Source organism: Castor canadensis, chromosome 8, assembly GCF_047511655.1.
Source record: "Castor canadensis chromosome 8, mCasCan1.hap1v2, whole genome shotgun sequence".
Lineage (NCBI taxonomy): Eukaryota > Metazoa > Chordata > Mammalia > Rodentia > Castoridae > Castor > Castor canadensis.
The window spans coordinates 86650342-86673400 of record NC_133393.1 but is presented as its reverse complement, the minus strand read 5'-3'; the positions used below and the strand labels follow the sequence as shown (position 1 = coordinate 86673400).

The following is a 23059-nucleotide window of genomic DNA, read 5'->3' as shown; positions in this document are numbered from 1 at the left end:
GTTTCTAACCCTCTGTACTATACCGTCAGCTTGCTGACGGTAAATTCTGCTTTCTGGGCCTCTGCTTATCCTCCATAAATAGAGGAGATAAGATTAGATGTTTTCTAAGGTCCCCCAGCTGTAATACAGTTTAATCCGAGATTACAGAGGACATGTAGGAACAAAGGAATGAGAATCGAAGGTGTTTGTCAGTTCCTTCCTTGCCATCCCTGCATCCTGCCACCCATGCCCACGCTCCCCTGCCCAGGGCCCAAGGATCTGGGAACCAATTGCCAGGTCTAAGAGAAGCTGCTGATTGAAGGACTGTATCCAGGAGGCGCCAGCCCAGTGTGAGCACTGCCCCCAGGGCACCAGATCCACCAAGAGAGGAAGGCCTGGGTAGAACTTACAGCCCTGTTCCAAAGGTAGGAGCAAACTGTCACCCCCCCCAAACCCCCCCCCCCCCGTCGTCGTCGTCGTCATCATCATCATCATCATCACACTATGTAGACACACAAAAGAGGGCAAAATTTAAGTTTTGAGGTGGGGCAAATCTGGGTTCAGATCCCTGCTTTATTGCTTAACTTGAATGACCTTAGCAGGGTACTTAACTTCAGAGTCTCCTAGAAATGAACTTGGCAGGATTTTTGTGACAACTAAATGAGCTCTTTTCTTCTTTCTTTTGCAGTACTGGGGTTTTTTTGTTTGTTTGGTTGATTTGGGTTCTGGGGTTTGAACTCAGGGCCACGCCCTGAGCCACTCCACCAGCTCTATTTTTGTGATGGGTTTTTTTTCTAGACAGGTTCTCTTGAACTTTTTACCCAGGCTGGCTTCGAATCAAGATCCTCCTGATCTCTGCCTCCTGAGTAGCTAGGATTACAGACGTGGGCCACTGGCTCCCGGCAGTACTGAGGTTTGAACTCAGGGCCTCTTACTTGCTAGGTCCTGCTTGTTGGTTGAGATGGAATCTTGATAACATTTTGCCTAGGCTGGACTCAAACCTCAATCCACCACACCCAGCCTATTCAATGAGTTCTTTCTAACACAATACAGTAAGAGGTCACTTTGGGATACCCCATGTGTACCCCTGCTTCTGCCTTCACAGTCCTGGATAGTGGGATCTTTAAACAGGCCACAACAGGGTGCATTGGAAAGTGATCTTGGTTTTGAGGTCAGAAAAACCTACACTGGCATCCCAACCATGTGTCTCTGTTAGCTCATGTCTATAGGGCCCCTGGTGTGGCAAGTGCATGGTGGGCACACAAGAAGTGGTATAATTGTCACCACTCAGCATATCCTTAGTGTGCCCAGGAGCTCACTATAGGCAGGATAGAGATGGGTCCTCACCTAAGAGACTGTTCAAACCTGGAGTATGGAAGGCCCATGTCTGAGGATTCTCCAGCACATGAAGCCTTACCACGCCTTGTAATGATTCCAGTGGAGCCTTGACACTGACTCATCCTCCTGTTCAATTCAGTTCTAGACAGCTGGCCTTCAAAAAGCCATTTCCCGTCCCACAGTCCTCCCCAGCCAATCAATGAGCTGCCATTGATAAGGTTGCCAGATAAAATCTAGGACATCGTTAAATTTGAATTTCAGATACACAATGAATACTTTTGTCTGAAATTCAAACATAACTGTGTCCTGTATTTTTATTTGCTGAAGTTGGCAGCCGTAACCATTGATCACCCATCATAGTCATATATTTGTAGAACAATCAGCTCCTCATTGCATCAGCTGTGTGTCCTTTGCAGGCAAGGTCACATTCACTAGTTGGCATGAAGCTCCTTTCAACAGGTGTGACCTGATGGCACTGCAGGGAGGGAATGTGCTGGCACTGCTGAGGGGAGGGTCTGAGGACAAGGAAGGGCCAGCACAAGCTCCTTAGGAGTGGGTGGTGCCTGGTTCTGCGGTGCTCTCAGTCAACAATGTCATTATTTTTACCCCACGCCCCCTCCTGTTTAACATACTCAGAAATTAACAATTTGTTAATTTAACAAATATGCATTGAACCAGTGCTTTCTGAGCCTGAGAGGAAGGTTCTTTGATCTGCATGGGGTCCCCCAGCTGATCAGGGACTAGCTGGACTCTGCAACCCTGGGTAGAGTCTCTCTCTCTCTACAATACCAATGCTAAAGAATCCCCAAGAAGACACTGTATGTATGTTAGAATTTTCTGGCTATGTGTTTGCCTCCTTCTCTACCTAGCTCCATTCCTCTGGCTTCATCCCAGATTGGGTTGACTCCAGAGACCAAGAACAGTCTTGCTCCCTTGGGATGCCCAAGGAGAAGTACAGAGAAGGTGTCCACTTACAGAGAGAGCTATGAACAGGCATCTCTGCTTTCCTGGATTCTACACTGTAAGCCACTGCTGCCGTGGGACACGGACCACATGCTCTCTAGCTGCTTGTTCCCCTTCCTCCAGGTCACAAATACCTGAGGCCCCAGGAAGGAATCAGGAAAGGCGGGGCAGATACTTAGGTGGAACAGAAGACTAGGAGAGGCTGAAGACACTGAGGATTAAGGAGGTAACAGACATACTTTACAAATAGCATTGCTTTGGCATAGGTTGTCCTGACATTTACTGTGATGGGTGGGTCCTTAAAATTAAAGGTGAGTGGGGAGGGGTCAGGGCAGAGACTGGCTCAGGGTCAGATTCTTAGGGCAGTCTGAGCACACAAGCACGTAGCTAGCATTCCTGGGCTATCCCCTTCCTCTCACACCACCTCACCTCTGGGCCACTTAGCTCCAGCCACACTGGCCAGCTTACATGCATGCTTCTCTGTCAGGACCTTTGTCCTTGACCTTGATTGCTTGGAGCAAGCTTCCTCCATACATCCACTTGGCTTCCTCCCTGGCCTCCCTCCAGTGCCCTTCTCAAGGAGGCTGGCCCTGCCCAGCCACCTGCGTACTCTAACTGTTCCCACCCTGCACCTCACAGTGCCTTACCCCACACCACTTTCCTGTTTCCCCAGCACCTCTAGCTACTAGAAGCTTTATTTATTTATCCTGTTGTTTGCCTGCTGATCATGTTGTATTGAACTAGTGAGATTCAGTGTAGAAGAACCTCAATAATCTAGTTGTTTCTAGCCGGTGTGTTTCCAGAGTTTCCTGCAGAGCCTGTTAAGACAAGCTAGCCAGAGTCCTTTCCCTAGGCCTCCTGAGTCAGCTTGATAAACTCCTCAAGACATCTAATACTGAACTCCTGTCCTGGTGCAGTCCCCTTACTGAGCAACTGTCTTGCTGAGGCCCAGCATGGCCTGCCTTGTTCAAGATCACCGTGTGACTAGGGGCTGAACCAGCAATCCTGGGGTTCTTTGCAACTGGAGCCCTTTCTAGTTCTTTGGGCAGATGTGGGGGCACCTCCTGGTCAGCTGGGGGACCCTCAGTTCAGAAGGCAAGTTCATTAATTGCCACAGACAGTGCTGGGTGCTATCATTCTAGTTTTCCCTAGCCAGTGCCTAGCACTCTCCTGTGAAGTGGAGCCCAAATGAGGCTGGAGAAATCAGAACTGCAGGATGCCCTGCCTCTTTTCCCGATGTCCTGAGTTTTGGAGCAATGTCCTGTGGCAACAAGCCATTGTTTATTGCTCTGTGAGCCCAACAAGTCTCATGACTCCCAGGGTGGATAGGAGGATCCTCCTGTGATGTAGCTCTGGGAGTTCCTTGTAAACCACAGCTTGCTGAGGAAACCAACATCACACTGTCACTGTCACACTGTCATCAGCTCACTTACCTAACCACCTCCCATGGCACCCTCTGCCCAAGAATAGAGATCTAGCTCCTGAGCTGGAGCCCAGGGTTCTTCCTCCTTGGTCCCAACCCCTGCCCGTATCTGCTGTACTTATCTGTCCACACCCTTCCCTGCAGTCACAGTTAGTCACCACCCAGACCTCACACCTTTGCACAAACCGTTCCCTCTGTCTCTGCCTCTGCCTCTGCCTCTGCCTCTGCCCCTGCTGGGAATTTCCCTCCGTGCTGCCATGAGCGTCCACCCTCATGGCCTCCCCAGACCCCGCTTACTTGTCTGAACTGGATGTGGAGCTGGCAGCCATGTTAGACCCCTGCCTGCCACCTCCTGGCTGAGGGCTGAGTGTTCAACCTCTCTTAGCCTCAGTTTCCTCGTCTACAGAAGGGAGATGATAATAATGCCCATCTCCTCCTAGGGATATGAGGATGCACTGAGACAAGGAAGGGATGGCTCTGCAGAGACCACCCAAGGAGGGGGTTGGCAAATAATGGCAGCTACTGCTGCTCTGGGGGTTCTTATCAGTACCTCCCCCTCCCCTTGCATCAGGATCTCTGATCTGTAACAGCAGAGTTGACCAGGTCAGTCAACTCTGAAAAAGCAGAGGGAACTTTATAGATGAAACCTTAATGGCAGCAGCAATAGATCTCAGGCAGGTGTCTCAGGCAGGTGAGAGAGGGTCACAGCAGGTGAAGGGGAGAGGGAGGAGGAGGAAAGACTGTAGCTTCAATAGAGCTGTCACACCCCACCATGGGTGACAGCATGACCTGACTGTGTTCCATTCCTGAGGGGCTCTGGACCCTGCGCAAGTCTTCACCTCTGTCAGCACTCTTGTCCCGATCCTCACTTCTACAGTGGTTCCTTCTACCATCACCAAGTTGCTCACCGAGTGCTGGTGAAGTGTGTGGGTTGTGGAGTGGTGCCTGGCAAGAGGCAGGCACAAGATAAGCAATCACCATCACCTTCTGACATTACAGTTGCTGCAAGAGAACTGTGAGTCTCGGAGTTAGACTGACCGACTGCTCTGAGCTCATATCCCTGCTTCACCACTCCAGGAATTGTGTGACCTTAGACAAATCACCCTGTCACCTTGGTCTCCCACTTCTTTTTCATTTCCAAAATGGAGGTGACAATAATAGCTCTTGCCTTATTGAGCAGATGAAATGCCATCATGCCTTTAAAGCACAATGCTAAACCTCAGTAAATGTTAGTTTCCCCACTTGGGGGATGAGGAAATAGATAAATTAAGTTACTTGACCCAGGCCACCCAGCTCATAAGCAGCAGAGTTGGGATTCCACTCTAGGCTGTTTGAGTCCAAATCAGAGTTCTCTTGGCTTTTCCATACTGCCTTTTATTTTTATTACCTTCATTTCCCAAATTTAAGGCAGGAAAACATTTTTTAGTGCCCTAACTCCAATGGGAAAGGGTCAAGACATTTCAAATATATTTAAATCCATGAGTTCATGACAAGAAAAAAAATCATTGATCACTGTAACCAGTGCTAGGGAACTAGCTCATTATTTTGAAAACTGTAAATTAAGGGCCAGAAGTTTTGATTTGGCCTTTCCTGTATAGTGTTAAAATATTCACTCACCCTAAGAAAATAGTTGAGAGAGGGTTTCTCTTGGTAAAAGTATTTCAGTGACCAAATGCAGAAGGAGTGGTAGAATGTCTCTATTCTGCATCACTAATGAAGGGATGGGCCCCTGCTACTTATACGGCCTCCCAATGGAAGGATAGCACACCCTGTGTACTATAAATAGGGACCCAACTAAACCTCAGGCTGGGGGAAACTCTACAAGACTGATGACCTTAGACTAATGACCTTTATTTATTTTTCAATAAATAAATTGGAAGGGGGAAGAAAGAGAAAAAAGGGAACCTATTTTTTAAAAAAAGGACAAGAGATATCAATCTTTAGCAACATACGGACTTTATTTGGACCCTGATTTGGACAAATGATATTAGAAATGAGGAAATGGGAGAATTGGAACAGTGACTGCATATTTGATATTAACAAACTGTTGTTCGTTTTATGGGTATAATAATAATAGTGGAACTTTTTTTAAAATCCTCTTCTTAGCAATACATGCTGAAATATTTACAGATGAAATGGCACAGTGTCTGAGAGGTGTGGCAGGGATCTAGATGAAAGTGGATTGGCCATGTGTTGATCAAAATTCAAGTGGGCCAATGAACACAAGGGGGTTTTCATATTATTCTCTTCACTGGTGTATATATTTGAAAATTTTCCATAATAAAAAGTAAAAGAAAAAACTGTTGGGATGAGATCATAAGGATCATGATTTGAAGCTAGACCAGGCAAAAAGTAAGACCACATCTCAACCAGTAAAGCTGGTAAGGTGATGTGCGTCTGTCATCTCAGCTACTAGAAATGTATAAACAGGAGGATGGAGGTCCAGGCCTACCTGGGCAAAAATGCAAGACCCATTCAAAAAATAACTACAGCATTGGCTGGAGGTAGTAGAGAACCTAATTAACAAGCAAGAGGCTATGAGTTCAAAATACCACCAAAAAAATAAGTTATAGCAAAAAGAAATGGTGACATGGTTCAAGTGGTAAAGCCCCTGCCTAGCTTTTGGGAATTCAAATCCCAAAAGAAAACAGAAAAAAAAAAAAACCCTGAATAACATAAACCATTTTGTCTTTAGGAGTGTGTTCAGGTGTCCCTTTTCCTTTCCCAGCTGCCAAGGAGGCTAAAATTGTCTGATGAAAATCACCAACACTGAGTGCTCCCATGTGCCAGGCACTGTTCTAAGTAAGCACTTGTCTTCAGCCATTGAATCACCAAACCATCCTTTTGGCAGAGGGCTTGAATTGTGTCCATTTTAGAGGTAAGGAAACTAAGGTCAAGAAGTTAATTTGCCCAAGGTCACATGGTGCAAATGAAGGAGCTGTAACTTGTTTTTTATTTTTTATCTTTTCTGGTGGTACTGGGGTTTGAGCTCAGGGCTTCAGTGCTTACTAGGCAGGTGCTTTACCACTTGAGCCACTCCCCAGCCAAGGAGGAGCTGAAATTTGAATGCAGTTGTTCTGTCTTCAGAGTCCAAGAACTTCCATGCTACCACAGGCTACTTCTTGGTATGCAGAGTAAGGCAACTATCCATCTGAGCCACTTGTCTGCCCTTTCTGTATCCATAGACCTCCTGATCTTGCTGCATGTCTGCTTTGTCAGATACTGGACCAGAAGAGGCTCACTGAGGGTGGGGACTGGGGGAACTTGTCAGTGAATCCCACCTTGAAAATCAAGGTGTGTGAGAAGGTGCTCCTATGAACTAGGAGAAGGTGGAGTGCAGGCTTGAAGTGGGGGCAGAGCATGCCAGGCTGGAGCTGCTGAGTGTTTTCTCCTTCCCTGGGCTGCAGGCTCAGGTTTTACCACTCTGGCCTGCACATGGAAAGACCTGCTGCACTGGTGTCCAGGTGTGTGTACATGCGTGGAAGGCCCAAGCTGGAGCCTCATGGCTGACTGCAGAAGTGGGGGGCAGTCAATGACTGTAGGGTTCCTCATTGCCTACTCCCAGTTGTCTTCCAGCTACCCAAACGTTCAACCGTGGTTGTAGAGTTTGGCCTCCCTGCTTTCTGGGAAATTATAACCTAAAGGATTTAAGAATTACAATCTCCAAATACTCTGAGCTCTGGAGCCACCCAGCCTTACCAGGCCTGGCACCATCTCAGCACAGTTCTTCACTGTCTGGAGTCTTCCCATTCTGTTCCTTACCTCATCTTTAATTATGTGCAGGTTCCAAGCTATATGGCAGGGACCATGCTTGGCCCTATGGATGCAAATATTAATGAGAACTGGTCCTATTTTCCTCAGGTTGCTCACAGCCTAGGGGGAGGCAGCTACAGGAACAGAGAAATATGAGGGTGAGAGTGAAAATATCTAGCCACACTCCCTTTTTCCTAGAGGAACCACCATCTCTCCCTCCTTGAATTTAGCAAGCCCTGTAGCCCTGCCTCTTCTGCCCCCTACAGCCACATCCGGCCATTCCCAGCCTGGTCTGGACAGATGTTCACGTGTATCACAGGCTTGGAGTCTCCCCACAGGTCCCTGGGGGGTTTTCCCTTAAAAGAATGTAGACCAGTGGATTGTGCAATCTATATCAGCTCTGTTCAATGGAAAGAAATATGAGACACAAATGCAAGTCAGGATATAATTTAAATTGTTTTAACAGCCACATTTAAAAAAAGAGTAAAAAGAACAAGTAAAATCAATGTTAGTAATATATTTTACTGAGCCCAACATACCTGAAATATTATCCCTTCAGCATGTAATCAATATAAAAATTATGAATAAAGTATTTTGCACTTGCTTTTCAGAGTCTTTGAATCCTTCTGCATATTTTACATTTATTGCACATCTTAATTTGGACTAGCCACGTATTAAGTGCTCAATTGCTATGCGTGGCTAGTGGCTGTCACGTTGGACAACGTAGTTCTCTGTTAGCCTGGGATTTGGTGTGCTTTACTTAGTTTTAGAGCTGGAAACTCAACTTCATTGTCCAAGAAACATGCTCTACCTTCCTGGGGGGGATTTGCCAGGAAGAAGGGTGGCTACAGTCTTCTGTCCCTACCTGTAACCCCACCCTGGGACACCAAACAGGAAAACAGGCTGAAGCCGTGGCCCATTAATCAATCAGAGACCATTGAAACTAAAGCGGTAGAACTTTAACTGAAAGAAGACAGTGCAACATAGAGAAAAGACCAGAAGAAAACACACCTGTATTTTGACTATTCTTTTCTTGGGAATTTTGGAATTGGGTAACTATTTTCTTCTTTTTACTGTTCTTTCTCTCCTTCCTTCCTCCCTTCCTCCCTTTCTTCCTTCCTTCCAAAATTGTTTTTGAGACAGGGTCTTGTTATATAGCCCAGGCTGGCCATGAACTTTTGAACCTCCCACTTCAGTTTCCCAAATGATGGGATTACAAGTGTGCACCACCACACCCAGCTTTTCTCTCTACTTTTCTTTAAAATTATTTTTCCCCCAGTGCTGGGATTGAATTTAGGGCCTTGCACATGCAATACAAATGCTCTATCACTGAACTACACCTCCGGCCCCTATAAATTCTTTTTTTTATCCTTAAAACTATGAGCAGATATTAGTTACTTATATAAATGGAAAAAGCAATTTGTATTAATGCATTTTTTTTTTTAAATCCTGCCAGGCACAGTTCCAGCTACTTGGGAGGTAGAGATAGGAGGAATGTGGTCAGACGCCGGCCCTGGACAAAATATTCGAGGCCCTCCCTGAAAAATAACTAAAGCAAAAAAAGACTGGAGGTGTGACTTAAGTGGTAAAGCACTTCTTGGGACTCTACCTGCCCTGCTATCCTCTACTGTGGCTCCTGCTCCAGCTTGCCCAGGTGCGGGTTTAACACAGGCCTGTCTTACCTCCTCCCCAATGTCTTGAGGGGGGTGTGTCTGTATCTCAAAATCTCCATGGGGCCTGACACTGTGTCTGTCACCCAGGAGGGGCTTACATTGTGGGCTAGGTGACTGAAGCCAGCTACAGCCTAAAGGCTTCGACTAGGCCATTCATCTCAGGTCCCTATAGCCCTCTGTTTCCTCTTCCTCCTCCTCCTGCTCCTCCTCATCTTTCTAAATTAATTCATTTTAGTTTTTAAACTGATACATAAATGTTCCTTCTTCTTGCTGACCCTATCAAGTGACTCCATTCCAGAGATATCTAAAATCATAAAGCCCTCAAGCCAGATAACACCTTGAGGGGTCTCACTGTCTAGGTCCCAGGACTGTCCTCCTTGTCCCTCCTTTCCCTGCTCCTGGGTAGTCTATGTCCATCAAGGTCCAGCCTGGGGAGGCCAAGGGGTGTTTAAAGTTTACTGGGCACACAGATCAGGTCAGCTTGCCCTCAATTCTGGCACAGCTGGTTTTCTTTTCTGGGCACCCTGAGGTCTGCTGAGAACCCTTGTGTGACACAGTGGGTTGGGTATGAATGTACAGGCAGAGGAGCCCATGGGTGGCTGTCAGGTGTTGGCTGTGGCCTCATTTGAGAAATGGGACCCTGAGACAACTCATGCTTGGGCCTCACTCCAGAAAAAGTCTGTAAAGCTGTCTCACACCAAGCAACTGTCAGCTGTTCCACAGAAAGGTCCTTTTTTGAAAATGTGCTGATCAAACACTTGCAACAGGCCTTGAGCTGTCCCCTGGGCCTGCGGACCAAGTGTCACGAACAGGCTTTGCAGTCTCCACTACAGAGACTCTGATGAAATATTTATGAGGCTCCTGGCTCAGGGAACCACTATCTCTCTGTTAAGAAAGGGAGTAGACAGGGTACTTGTTCAGTGCCTACCACATGTCATACCACACAGGGAGCCTCCTGGCTCAGTGAAGGAGCTGCCATTTACCCCACTTAACCGCAGGGACCCTAAATCCCTAAGGCATGACTGTGTGGTGGTTGAGAGCTGGTTTCTGGTGTCTGCCTGCTGGCACTGGGAAGCTGGCTCCCTCCCCTGCCAGGTGTGGGTGGCCCTGGGCAAGTTTCTTAACCTCTCTAAGGCTCAGTTTCCTGTCTGTAAAATAAAGATGATAAGAGGCCCTCCCGTTGTTGTGAGGACTACAGAGAGCAATCCATGAAGCACACACAGCAGCACAGCATGCCTCACCTATGTGTAGAACTCAATAAATGTCAGCTATTATTGTCACCATGGGCCCAGTCACATCACACAGCTATGGAGTGAGGGGGTTTGGAATGGAACCGAACAAGCTCACTACCAATGGCAACATTCCAGTTACGGACCACATCTCCTCTGTCTTCCTCTGTCCTTATAGGTGCTCAAGCCCCAAACCTCTCTCCCTCTTTCACCTCCTACTGTCAAGCAGTCCTTTGCAGAATCCTGGCCACCCCTCTCCCCTAAATAAGTCATGCATCTATGAATCTCTCCACCTTTATTGCCTACCCCAGCCCAGGTCCAAGCCATGATCAACTCTCCCCTGGAGGTGTGAATGATGTGTTCAGTCTCTGTCCTGTAACTAGAGGGGCTACTGAACCTTGCAAATCTGCCCAGTCCCCTCTCCTTCAACTCCTCCCCAGGACTTCTCAAAGTCCTCCGCTGTCCACAAGGCCAGGCCAGGAATGCTCATTTCAGAGCCTTTGCTCATGGGTCTCCCACTGCTTGGAACCTCATGCAGGTCTCTGGAGGCCTTCCCTGAGTGCAGCCCTCCCCCATCTGAACCACCACCATCTCTCTGTCCAGGCAACTGGGCCTTTGCTTCCGGGCACTTTCACTCTTTTCCATGTAGGGCTCCAGGAGAGCAGGGATGGGGGCTCTTGCTCACTTCTGCCCTCCCAGCTCACCATGTGACACTCAGGCCAATACTGAATACATTCTCTTGCTTGGGCGAATGAGTGCTGGTTACCACCCTCATAGGAGAAGAGCAAGTCACAATGCTGCTGGGCCACGCTGCACTGAGAAATGGCCTTGTTTAGTGTACTTGGCACCTCCCACCTCCTGTGGGCACAGTGGGAAGGCTAGGCAGCCCTGGAAAGGTAGGGGGCAGTGCATGAAGACAACATCTACACCCACCCATCCCTTCCCAGTGACCTGTCCAGCCTCCCAGCTGGGCAGTGTGCCCTGTCAGCTATGGATGACTTTTATAGTCAAGGTCATCCACAAGATATGGCAGGCGAGGACTCTGGCCTCCCTGGCCTGCACTGGCTCTCCACCATTCCCAGTTACTCCCTCCTCAGCCTAGATTCATCCTTACCTGTTATTTCTCTGGAGATGGTTTGTTCCCTTCTAGGTGCCTCGTGGAGTCTGAATGCTTACTCAAGGAAATTAATTTCTGATTGTGGAATTTTGAGTCTGGTATAGTTTTGGCTAAGAATAGAGGGCTGGGAATGGGGTCCCCTAAACTGTACCTCTTGGGCAGTTGCCTCCTATGTTTGTGAATATAGATGCCTTGCCTGGATCAGCCTCCAGCCTCACCCTGGATGAGGCCCTGATCCTCCAGGGATTAAGCAAAAAGTTGATGCCCCATGTTTTATTTCCTCCATGCCCTTATTTGTGTGCCATTTTTGTTCCCTGGTCAGCCTCCCTTCTTTCCTGGCCATCCTTGGTTCTAGCAATTGAATCCCACCCCATTCTTCAAGATGCAGATCAAAAGACACCCCTCAGGTGTGGTGTGGCTCAAGTGGTAGACCGCTTGTCTAGGAAGTGCGAGGCCCTGAGTTCAAATCTCCAGTACTGCCAAAAGCTACCCCTCCTTCCCACCAGTCTTTTGTGACCTCCCAACCAGATATACTCTCTCCTTTGTCTGAATGATCATTGATCATGGATGGCTCTATCTGAAATGTATTGGGAAACAAATAGCTATCTCTGCTATACCTGTCATGCTAGAATTTTATGATTCTTTGTAGCATGTAATACAAGTTGGTGCTGGTTATAGGCTTCTGAGCAATGATGAAGATGGTGCAAGTTTGACACACAATACGTGCATTTGACTGTGGATTCCTTAAGGGTGCGGATGGGTATTCCACAGCTTTGTCTCCCTAGCACCTAGCATGGTACCAATGTATGATGGGTTCTCAAAGAATGCTTACAGCAGCTCTAATTTGTCTGTCATAGTCACTATGCTGAGCCCTGTCCATAGGGCAACTCACTGGGTCCTCACAGTCACTCTCTGCTAATAGTCCCCTCTAAGAAGTAAGCTGCATAGGCAGGGATTTCTGTCTGATGTGGTCACTGCTGTATATACCTCAATACTTGATATGCAGGAGATCCTCAATACATAGACATTGGATAAGTGAATAAATTAATGAATATCCTCTTTACAGATGAGGAAACTGAAGCTCAGGGAGGTTTAATGACTTGCCTAAGGCCACTCAATTGGTAAATTAAGAACCAAAATTTTCACCTCTGCTGCTCTGATTCCAAAGCTTATGTTCACTACTGAACTCTACTAGGTGCAAGGGATAGGGTGGGAACTGGAGGATGGCAATACACAGCCTGTACCTTTAAGGAGCTTCCCATCTGGTGGACAAACGGAAATGCACACACACACACAGAGCACATGTGGTGGTAATGGAATTTCTTGTTTGTATGTTTTTTGGTGGGACTGACCCTTGAACTCAGGCTTCGCAGTTGCAAAGCAGGTGCTCTACCGCTTGAACCACATCTTCAGTCCATTTTGCTCTGCTTATTTTGGAGATGGAGTTTTGCAAACTATTTCCTGGAACTGGTCTTGAACCTCGATCCTTCTGATCTCAGCCTCCCAAGTGGCTAGGATTACAGGTGTGAGCCACTGGCAGTAATGGAACTTGTAACCATCCCAGGAACTGGGCAGGGCAGACCCTGAAGAAAGAAACTTCTCAAAGGCCTCCAGCCAGTGAGCAGCTAAGCCTGGACTAGAGCACCAGTTTCTGGAAGATTCTGGCTTTTTCCATTATTCTACTCTGCAAGGGACCTGAACCAGGGTTAGGAAAGTGTGAACTGACCCTGTCAGAGTGAAACACGTGGGACACAAGGCCAGAGACCACTGTCTTGTGCTCAGTAAGGGCCTGCTCCACCCTCAGCCACTGACTGGCTCACTCCTCCTGCCCAGCTCTCAGCAAAGTACAGGCATGGGGAGCAGAAAAAAAGGTGGGGTGACCCGTCAATGTCTGCAGTGGTAAAGAAGAGGGATCAGGATGTTGACTGCTTGCCAAAGCTGACTATACCTGGGGAAGTATAGTATGTCTTGGAGTTAGGGGTAGAAACTCCAGCAAAGAGGAGTTGTGCAACCAGGCTACAACTGACCAGCACAAGAGTATTGTAGCTTTTGATGTAGGAGAGCTGGGAAGCAGGGAATAATAGCAAGAAAGGTAAGGGACCCTGGATCTGCAGGGGAATGTCAGGCTTTAAAATTTTGGAGGAGGCAGCCATGACAACTATAGCCAGGGGAGTGTCAACCAGTACAGCTTGATGCTGGAAATACAACACCCTGTCCATAGGTCATCTCACTGGGTCCTCACAATCACTCTCTGCCACAGGCAGAGTCTCCACTAAGAAGCAAGCCCCACACACAGGGATTTCTGGCTGATATAAGTGAATTCACTGCTGTAAGTGAATTAATGAATGTCCACTTTACAGGTGAGGAAACTGAAGCTCAGAGAGGTTCTCATGGCTCACCCTGAGAAACCTACCCACTGTGAGGGCCCTGCCCCACCTCTGCCTCCCCATTGCTGGCCTCAAAGACACCCGCTCTGTCTTCACCCACAGGTGGCAGAGTGGTGCAAGCCGGTGGGGGAGGGGGAGGGGAAGGAGGTTGGATAGGTCTGATTGTGTCCCCCTAAAAGTCCGAGGACCCCCTTAGCCTACGTGTTCCCTAAGCCATCTTTGGGCTGAGGGTCTTTGAGCTGGGTTGAATGCACCCTTCTCTCCTGGCTTGGCCCCCAACAATGACATGGGACTTTGGGTTGGTCACTCAACCTCTTGGCCTCGTTCTTCCACGTCCGTAAAATGAGAAGTGGCCCCTGTCCACACCTTCATCCCCCTTCCCTCTCTGGAACTGGCCTCAAACACAGCTGGCTGGCAACTTGAGCTGAACCAGGAGTGGGATGGGCCACAATGGTATGAAGAGAGAGAGGAAATGGCTGGGGCTACCACTTCCTGCCACCTGGGAGAGCCCTGACACTACAACGCTTGGCCTTCGAATCTTTCCACCATCACCTCTGTGGGTTGTTGATGGTGAGGGGTATTTCTTCTGCTCCTCCTATTTAGTTGCTGCCCCTGGCCTCCTTTCCCTCTTCTCTCCTTAGTCTCACTCCCCAGGGATGTCCTCAGGTATTCTGAGGTCAGCCACTGTCCATGTACCAATCAGCCAGCATCCCAAATTCCAGGCCCAGCCTAGTCTGGCTGCCCACCACTCACCCCATGAGGCCCCTGGGTCAGGCTCTGTTCAACACAGAGCCTGGCATCTCCTGGGGCTGCATGGGAGGAGGCCCTGCCCTGACTTCTCTCTAGCACCAGGAGGCTCCAGCCGACTACCCAGACATCACTCGAACCTCCACCTTGGCCTGACCCACTGAGCTCAGCAGTGCCTCCCCCTTTTAATGGTGGCACAGTCTTCCTGGCCTCAGCCTCTAAACCTCTGCCCTCTAACTCCCCCTCTCCTTTTTTTCCACATCCAGCCTCTTCCCAAGTTTGGCCAATTCTGCTGCAAGATGTCCACTTTGCTCTTTATTTTCTATTCTTAGGTTGTGTTTTTATTTGTTTGTGTATTTATTGGTGGTACTGGCCTCACACTTGCTGGGTAGACACTCTAGCATTTGATCCACGCTGCCAGCCTGGACGATGTCTTTTAATTATCAAACATGCATAGAGCACTTGAATCTTCAAAGCTGTGAATCTTCCTAGCTCTGTCCTAAGTGCTTTACACATACTAACTCCCTTAGTTATCACAACCTTGGTGTGAAATGAGGAAACCAAGGCACAGAGAAGTGAAGCATTTGCCCAGGTCCAGGATTTGGATCCAGGCTGGCTGCCACAGTCTGGACTCTGAGCCTCTGTCATCAGGGCTTTCAGAATGTCTGCAGGCTCAGTCCTATACCTTGTCTCACCTCTTTCATGCCCTCCCACATACTGCTCACAGACAAAACCTGCTTCCTTCCTTATTTAAGAAAACAAACATTACTATAGCAATTTCATCCATTGGAAGCATGACTTTGAACATGGCATTACTCAAAAAATCTTGATACTCCCCCATTACTTCCCCACCTCCTGCAAATGAATAACGCCCATCTCCAGCCTGGAAATTCAAGGGTGGGACCTCATAACCTCCCCAGCTATTCTAGGGACCCCTCACTGTTCCCAACTCTCCTCAGGCCCTTCAGCTGTTCAGCTGGGCCTGAGCACAACCTCCAGCACTGCCCACCTTCTTCTTGCACAGCAAGGGGTGGGGGAAGCCTGAAAGGAGCAAAGCCTCCTTGGAATAAAGGCTGGTTTGTGATTCCCCTCCCAGAGTGTGTTGCACAGAGATGGGTATGACAAGCATGATGAGTGAATGCTGGATGAGGGTGGAAGCTAGTATTTCACTAAACTTTTGTGGAACCCTCAAGGTTAACACTAATAGCTACAGCAGGAACTTATTGTGTTCTGGGTACTGTGTTAAACTTACAAATATTATCATTTGATCTCTCTGGAGACTGCTGAAGTTGGTGCAATCACTCTCTCACTCTTACTTTATAGATGGGGAAACAGGCTCTGAGACAGGAACTCACTTGTCATTCAACTTTCAAGTAGGGGAGGTAGGATCTACCTCTGACCTGTGCTTTGACCACCATGTCACTGCCTCCTAGCCTGTCACTGTCACTTGCACTGATGACTTCAAAATGTCTGCATAATATAAGGATTTTGTAGATTGAACTTCACATATTCAAATAGTCGTTCATCTACTATATCTGTGCCAGGCACTGCTTTAACCCACAGGTGTAGAGCAATGACAAACACTCCCATGCCTATGTCCCCTTATGGAGCTGCTGATACTCTAGTGGGAGAGAGAGAAAAGGAGAGAGATAGAGAGAGAGGAAGCTAAAATGTAAGTCAGGGCTAAGGGTGTACCTAAGTGGTAGAGTGCCTGCCTAGCAAGTTTGAGATCCTAAGTTCAAACTGCAGTACTGCTAAAAAAAGAAAAATAAGTCAAGGCTAGGGTGTAGCTCAGTGGTAAAGCACTTGCCTAGCATGTATGAGGCCCTGGGTTCGATCCCCAGCACTGAAAAAAAAGGTAAGTCTGAGGTGACAATTGCCATGGGAAAAATAAAGCTAGCACAGGAAAAAGGGACTGTCTAATGTGCTGTGGGGGGGGTTATGTTGGTGTATGGCTACTATATGCAAGATGAGGAAGATTCCCCATTAAGGTGATGTCTAAGTAGAGCAGGGAAGCAAGTAAGGAAGTACAAAGGTCCTGAGCTAAGAGCATGCTTGCCCCAGTCAAGAAACAGACAAGAGGCCTGTGCGGTTGGAACAGAGTGAATGGGGTGGAATGGGGAGAGAAGAAACGGGGATTCTGAAACATGACAATGCATAGACCTATATAAAGTCAGGCCACATGTCTGGGAAATATTAATAGCTACAATGTATGGTGCGGTGTGTTCCTCATACCTTGGCACTATACTCAGTCCTATAGCAAAAAAACTGATATAGACAGAATTTTTGCAGTCTAACAGGGAGACAAAGAAATTCCACAGCACCGCATAACGGACACTACATCAGGGTGCTCAGAAGCTACAAACAGGCACATCTAAATTGGCCTTGGAGGATGTGGCACTTGAGCTGTCAAGTAAGAGAAGAAAAACACCTCCTGAAGGCAGATACGGAGAGAGGGCACCCAGACTTGGCATGGCCCAAGCACAGCTTGAGCAGCAGTGCTGGGGACCAGGGACAGCTTGCTGGAGGAAGGGCTTGGGTGTACAGGGATGGGGCTGTCCAGGTTTAAATGTACATGTGTGGAATTGGTTATGAAAAGGAGGATGAAGGGCAAGAAGAGGAGGAATAAAGACTTTCACAATCTCCCTTCCCACCCAGGCCCTGCTTTCTCATCAGTCTTTAGGTGGATCAAGCTGGGAGATGACAAGGGAACAGAAAGTAAGTGACCACCTTCACTGGCCCAGCTGCTGGTTTCTCACCTCCTCTAGGAGGTCCTCACCCTTCTTTTAATCTACCCAGTGTTCACCCTGGGGTAGCAGGAGATTTCTTGGTTAATAACAACTCACACTGCAGCTCTTCTGGTCTTCAGGGTGCTTTTCCTGCTGTAACCCTAGTGTCCTACAGTCAATCCAGGAGGGCAGGAGGAGATGCTGCAGCTCAAGAGGTTAAGGGCCTTGCCAAGGTCACACCACCAGTGGGTGGCTAAGTTGGGACTTGAGCCCAACTCAAGATTGCAAGCCCCACAGAAAAACTGCAGCAGCTATGGGGCATTGTGATGACTGAGTTCCAATGACAAGGCTGGGAAAAGGGGTGAACTGGGCTCTAGAATGAGGAAAAGATAGAGATGGAGACTGAAGGGGAGGCAGGAAGACAGCAGAGCAGGGGTTTGGAGAAATGTGGAGCCAGAACTAGAAGTGTTTCCAGAATGACCTGGTTAAATGTCCCAACAGGGTTGAAAAAGACAGAAGCTGCATTCGTCCAACCATGTCTCTGAAAGGAGAGAGGGACCTTTTGCTCCCATTTCACAAGTGAGAAAACTGAGGCAAGGAGCCGTGGCTAGTGGCATGCTGAAGACCCATAGTAACTTAAGGTCACCATAATAAATTAAGGGACCCAGTTTTGAGCAGGCGGGTAGACAAGATACACTGGACTTTCTCACTTTATGGTAGATGGTGAAATAGACGATGAGAGGTGAGTTGGTGATAAAAACCCAAATCAAGACGACATCCAAACAGGGAGGGGACAATGAGGAGGCTGGAGCTTGTCTGCGGCAGAGATGGTAGCTCTGGTTTCAGGGCAGGCTGGCAGGCAGCATCAGCTGGTCGGGTGGCACAGAGTGCCCGCGCCTCCTCCCGCCCCCTGCGGACCCATCCACTTGGGCTGCACTGCAGCGCCGCGCTCCCCTGTCCCGGGGGAGGCGGGAAAGTACTGGGGAGGGGGAGCAGAGAACCGGGTGGTGCACATCTCTTCCCTGGGCTCTAGAATCTGCAGCGTCCTCCGCAGCATCCTCCCTGGCCCGTCCCCCCCCACTCCCTCCCCGCTCCCCCCGCGCGGATGGTACGCTCCGGGTCCGCCTGGCCAGGCTGCGGTGGATGTTGCTAGAACCCACGCGGAGGAAGGAAAAGACGCAGGCAGGCTGCTGCTACCCAAGCGGCTGCCCCTGCATCAGGGATTCCTTCCTGGAGAGACAGCACCATGACCCAGGGAAAGGTACTGGCATCTCCCCCGCCTGCGCCATCCTCCACCCTCTGGAGTAGGCCCTTTCCTTCCTGTCTCCCTGTCATCCTGAGCAAGCTTTCTGGACCACTCTAAGCATCCTCCCTCAGCTCCAGTGCGCACATCCTCTGTGGTCCTTGCTGAAGTCAGAGGACCAAAAGGCCCATTTCAAAGAATGGGCCAGCACCTCTCCCATCCCCAAAGCTCTCTCCCCTCTCTCCTGTCTCTCTTCCATTCCATGCTTTGACATGACAAGACTCTCACAGGCACAGCAGGCCCCTGTACGGAGTCAGCTTGGGTGAGCGGCATGACTGTATGTATGTGTGTGTGTGTGTGTGTAAGCCAGGGGGAGCTTTAAGGGGCAGTACCTATGGGCATCCCTCCCTTCCCAAACCTAAACACTTTAGGACTGTGTTTCACACCGTCTACTTACACCCTCTCCCCAACTCCCTGTCAGTACTCTGCATTTGAATTGCTGGATACATATCCTATGGTTGGGGTTACTATGGCAATCCTGCATCAAGATGCTCTGATTTTTGTTTTTGTTTTGGCCAGGCATGAGACTAGATGGAAGTGGAAAAGAAGAAAAAATTTTCCCCCAGTTTTAGGCCTGAATTTGTAGAGGAGGAGCTGGGCAGAGACTTGGCTGGCCCATTTGGGTTATGTAACATCAACAGCCTGTGGAATTATACAATCACTAGGGCCTAGGGCAAAGTCGGGGGGGGGGGTCCTCTGGCTGTCTGTTGTAGGGGGTGCTAAGGATTGGGCAGAGAAAACAGGAGTAGGCCCTCTCCTCTCTCTTTCTCTCCTCTGAAGCAAGCTTCAGAGCCAGTGGCATCTCTCCCCGGGTCCTCAGACCCTCCTTTCTCTGTTTTTAAGCAATTCTGAGCCTCAAAATGATGTCATTGGGTGATACCACCTCCTGTCATTGACCAGATATCACTTGGGAGTGCCTTAGGTGGGGAGGTAGGGCCCAAGAGGCTCTGTGGGTGGGGGGCTGAGTGGCAGGAGAGGGAGACTGAGATGGGTTTCCCTGGGTATGCCCCCTCTGGTCTGTGTGATCAAAGGGTTGGGGAATAGAAAGGATGCATTCCCACAGGCCTTGGTCCTTCTCTGAGGAGGTATGGGAATGTTGAGTGAGGTAAGAATGAAGAAGAATTCCTCTGCAGAGCCTCCTCTTCTACTCCCCATCTCACCCCACAATCACCAGCTGCCATTGCTTTCTTTCCTGGGGAATGGGCCCCCTGCCTCCTTGGCCCCTCACCCCAGCCCACCACAAGTCTTCTGGAGGAGGCATAAGCCTCCCCTGGTCTCGTGGTCCTTGGTCTGGGTAAGGATCAGAAGTCTCTGTGCCTCCTTGGCCAGCTGCCCTGCACGGAGCTCACAGCTTTCTTCAATGGCCCTTCAGTTCAGCCTGGTCTTCTTGGAACCAGACCTAAATATCACTTTTTGAGACCAATCCTTTTGTTTTATTTCTGTTTTCACATCCCTGCTCTGTGTCAACCTCTCCTTCTCTCACCCTCCCCACTCACATCTCCCACCAAAGCTAAACTGTCTGTCACAGGGTTGGGAGGCCTATATATGAGTATTAACAGATTTGAGTTCTCAATGTGCCATGGGTGCATTTCCCTCTGGACCTCATTTCCCTGTCTGTTAAGCAAAGGAAGGGACTAACCTAGATGTCTTCTGAGGTCCCTTCCAGCAGTGACATTCTGTGATTCGAGTTGGGGGAGAGAGGCTGAGGTTCCAATAGGACCAGGGCAGAAACAGTTCTGCCATCTATAAACTAGCACAGGGAGGTTTCAGGAATGGAGAGGCTGGCAAGGAGGGGTTGCAAGGCTTTCTTTCCCTGATGACCATCTCTCTCTGCCTCCACTCCACAGCTTTCTGTGGCTAACAAGGCCCCTGGGACTGAGGGGCAGCAGCAGGCAAATGGTGAGAAGAAGGAGACTCCAGCAGTGCCCTCTGCCCCACCCTCCTATGAAGAGGCCACCTCTGGGGAGGGGCTGAAGGCGGGAGCCTTCCCCCCAGCTTCCACAGCTGTGCCTCTCCACCCAAGCTGGGCCTATGTGGACCCTAGTAAGTCTGTCAGCAAATAGAGGCTGGAGCATCAGGGTGTGGTTAAACCAATTGGAAAACCTGCGTAGGAAGTTGTCCAGATGCAATGTACTGTGTGGTTGTCATATGGAGCTGTATTATCAAAGACATAGGCTTTGGAGAACTATTCTGAGGGTAAGTCAAAGAGGACTCTGTGAAAACAGGGAAATGTAATGTTCGCAACAGTCAGGGATTTTTTTTCAAGTAGCTAAGGTAGAGCAATAAAGAGGGTAGATAGAGGCCAGAAGCCAAGGTCTAGTCTAGAAAGGCCCTCCTAGAAGAAAGAGATGCAGACAAGGGGTCAGGAGAGATCACAGTGGTCAAGAAGAGGGCAGTGTGAGGCTACAGCTGGCCATGACCTTGGCTGGGCCTAGAGCCCTGTGAATGAGGGTGCAGCATTTACACAGTGGCTAATCTGAAGCTTTAGTGTAGTCAGGTCGCTATAGAGGCCCCAGGGTTGTCGGAGGCCGGGGGGCCTAGGGATCCATATCCCCAGTCACTCTTGTCTCCCCTGCTTTCCTTAGCCTTTGTTGAGGGTCAGAGGGTATGATGTAGGGAAGGTGTGTGGGTACCAGTCCAGCATCACTTGCAGACAGACATAAATCACAGCCACAATCAGTGTGACATAAGCTGATGATGACAATCCCTGTGGGCCTGGTCCCAGTAAAGCAAGAGCTCTGTTGCAGGGCTGAACTGCCTGCAGAGCTTTGTGTCAGGGCTGAGAACGCATGGCTGCATATAGGCAGCAAGGAAGGGCCCCCCCTTCAATCTTCTTCCTTCCCTTTAGGGTCCCTGTGCAGCCTTCAATTTCCCCTCCCCCACCCTACCACCCCTACTGCCTGCAGAATTCTAGAAAGAATCCAGGGACAATGCTCCAGACAGTGTCTGAAGTGAGGGGCCACCATGGTCCATACCTCCTCTCACAAACCCCCTGGGCCCAAAGCCCTGAAGACCCATCCCACTGTGACCTACTGGAAGATCAATGAAGGTCTGGTGTTGGAGAGCCCTGCTCACTGCCCCTCTGCAACCTGGCCATTTGGCTGGCAGGGAAAGTAGGATGAGAGGGTGGGTCTCCAGCCCCAGCCTGGGTTTGCATAGATTTCCTTTCCCTTTTCTCATCTCTCCTGCCTTGGTTGACAAGGGGGTACACAGACATGCCAGATCTCTGTTCTCCAGAGCTGACTTTGTAGGTAAGAAAAAAGATAGCTACCATACAGTAACACAGATGCTCTGACAGATGCCCAGGCAGGTCACCTGACCCACCTGCTAGTCAGAGAAGTCTTCCTGGAGGAAAGGGTGTCCACACTGAGCCCTGAAGGATGCCATGGGTTATCTTGGTGAAGAGGCAGAAAAGTGAGCATTGGAGCTGAAAGAATAGGATGTGCAGGGGTTCAGTGGCAAGAGAGCAGGTAACTGAAAACGTGCACTTAGGTGGAGAAAGGTGAGAGGGAGCATGTGCAGGGGCTGGAGGCCATGGAAGCTGTGTTAAGAATTTGAACTTGAGCAATGGGTAGTAGGGAGCCATTGACAAGCTCAAAATAGGGCAGTGACATGGTCAGCTTTGAAAGACCAAGGTCAAGATCAAGATCTGTTTCTGGGGAGGAAGGGAGAGATCAGGGACACCTGGTGGAGATAATGGGGGGGACTAGTGGACACATTTGAGGACTTGGGAATGGCCCTGGGGAGGGGCACAGGAGCGGGTGGTATAATCCCTACCAAGGCACAGAGCACAAAAGCTTGCTTTTATTTATTCATTTATTTATTTGTGATACTGGGGTTTGAACTCAGGGCCTCACACTTGCTAGGCAGGCACTCTATCACTTGAGCCACTCCACCAGTCACCGAAGCTTTTATTTTTATCTCATTTGTTCTCCATGAAGTGGGGCATCACTACCCTGAATCAGAAGAAGATCAGAGAAGGCTGGTGACTTGCTCAAGGTCACATGGCTAGTCAGTCTTAGAGGGCAATGGATCCATCTGTGGGTCTATTGGACTATAGAGCCTATGCTTTTCCAAAAGCCTGAGTTCCAGAACCAGGCCCCAAACCTTCATACCCACCCAACCCCACTTCTTGCCCTTGTCCCGACTTTGTTTCCCCTTCAGCCCCCACCAGGCCCTGGTTTCAGCCAGAATACCAGTGGGTCCAAGACCCCCACAGATCCCACTCCAAAGGCCTCAGAGCAAGCCAGGGCCAGGATCTGTGACCTTGGGACATCTTAAGTTGCCTGGAGAATGAGTGTCCCTTTTCTGATCCTGGGTTACAAGGAAACCAGAGTATCCAGGAAGGGGATGGGGACACCAGAGGGAAGGATCACATTCATATGACAGAACTTGGCCCTCAGAGCCCCAGCCAGGCA

At 49.2% G+C, this 23059-nt stretch overlaps 1 protein-coding gene across 1 annotated transcript in view; it reads left to right on the top strand.

The window, feature by feature from the left end:
* The first annotated feature begins 18441 nt into the window (after positions 1 to 18441).
* Faim2 (Fas apoptotic inhibitory molecule 2) overlaps positions 18442 to 23059 on the top strand; it is a 30055-nt gene continuing 25437 nt past the window's right edge. Inside the window, exons 1-2 of the mRNA XM_020180348.2 lie at positions 18442 to 18599; positions 20489 to 20684. Coding sequence (XP_020035937.1) covers positions 18585 to 18599; positions 20489 to 20684 — 211 coding nt within the window. The 5' untranslated portion in view covers positions 18442 to 18584. The remainder of the gene's footprint in view (positions 18600 to 20488; positions 20685 to 23059) is intronic.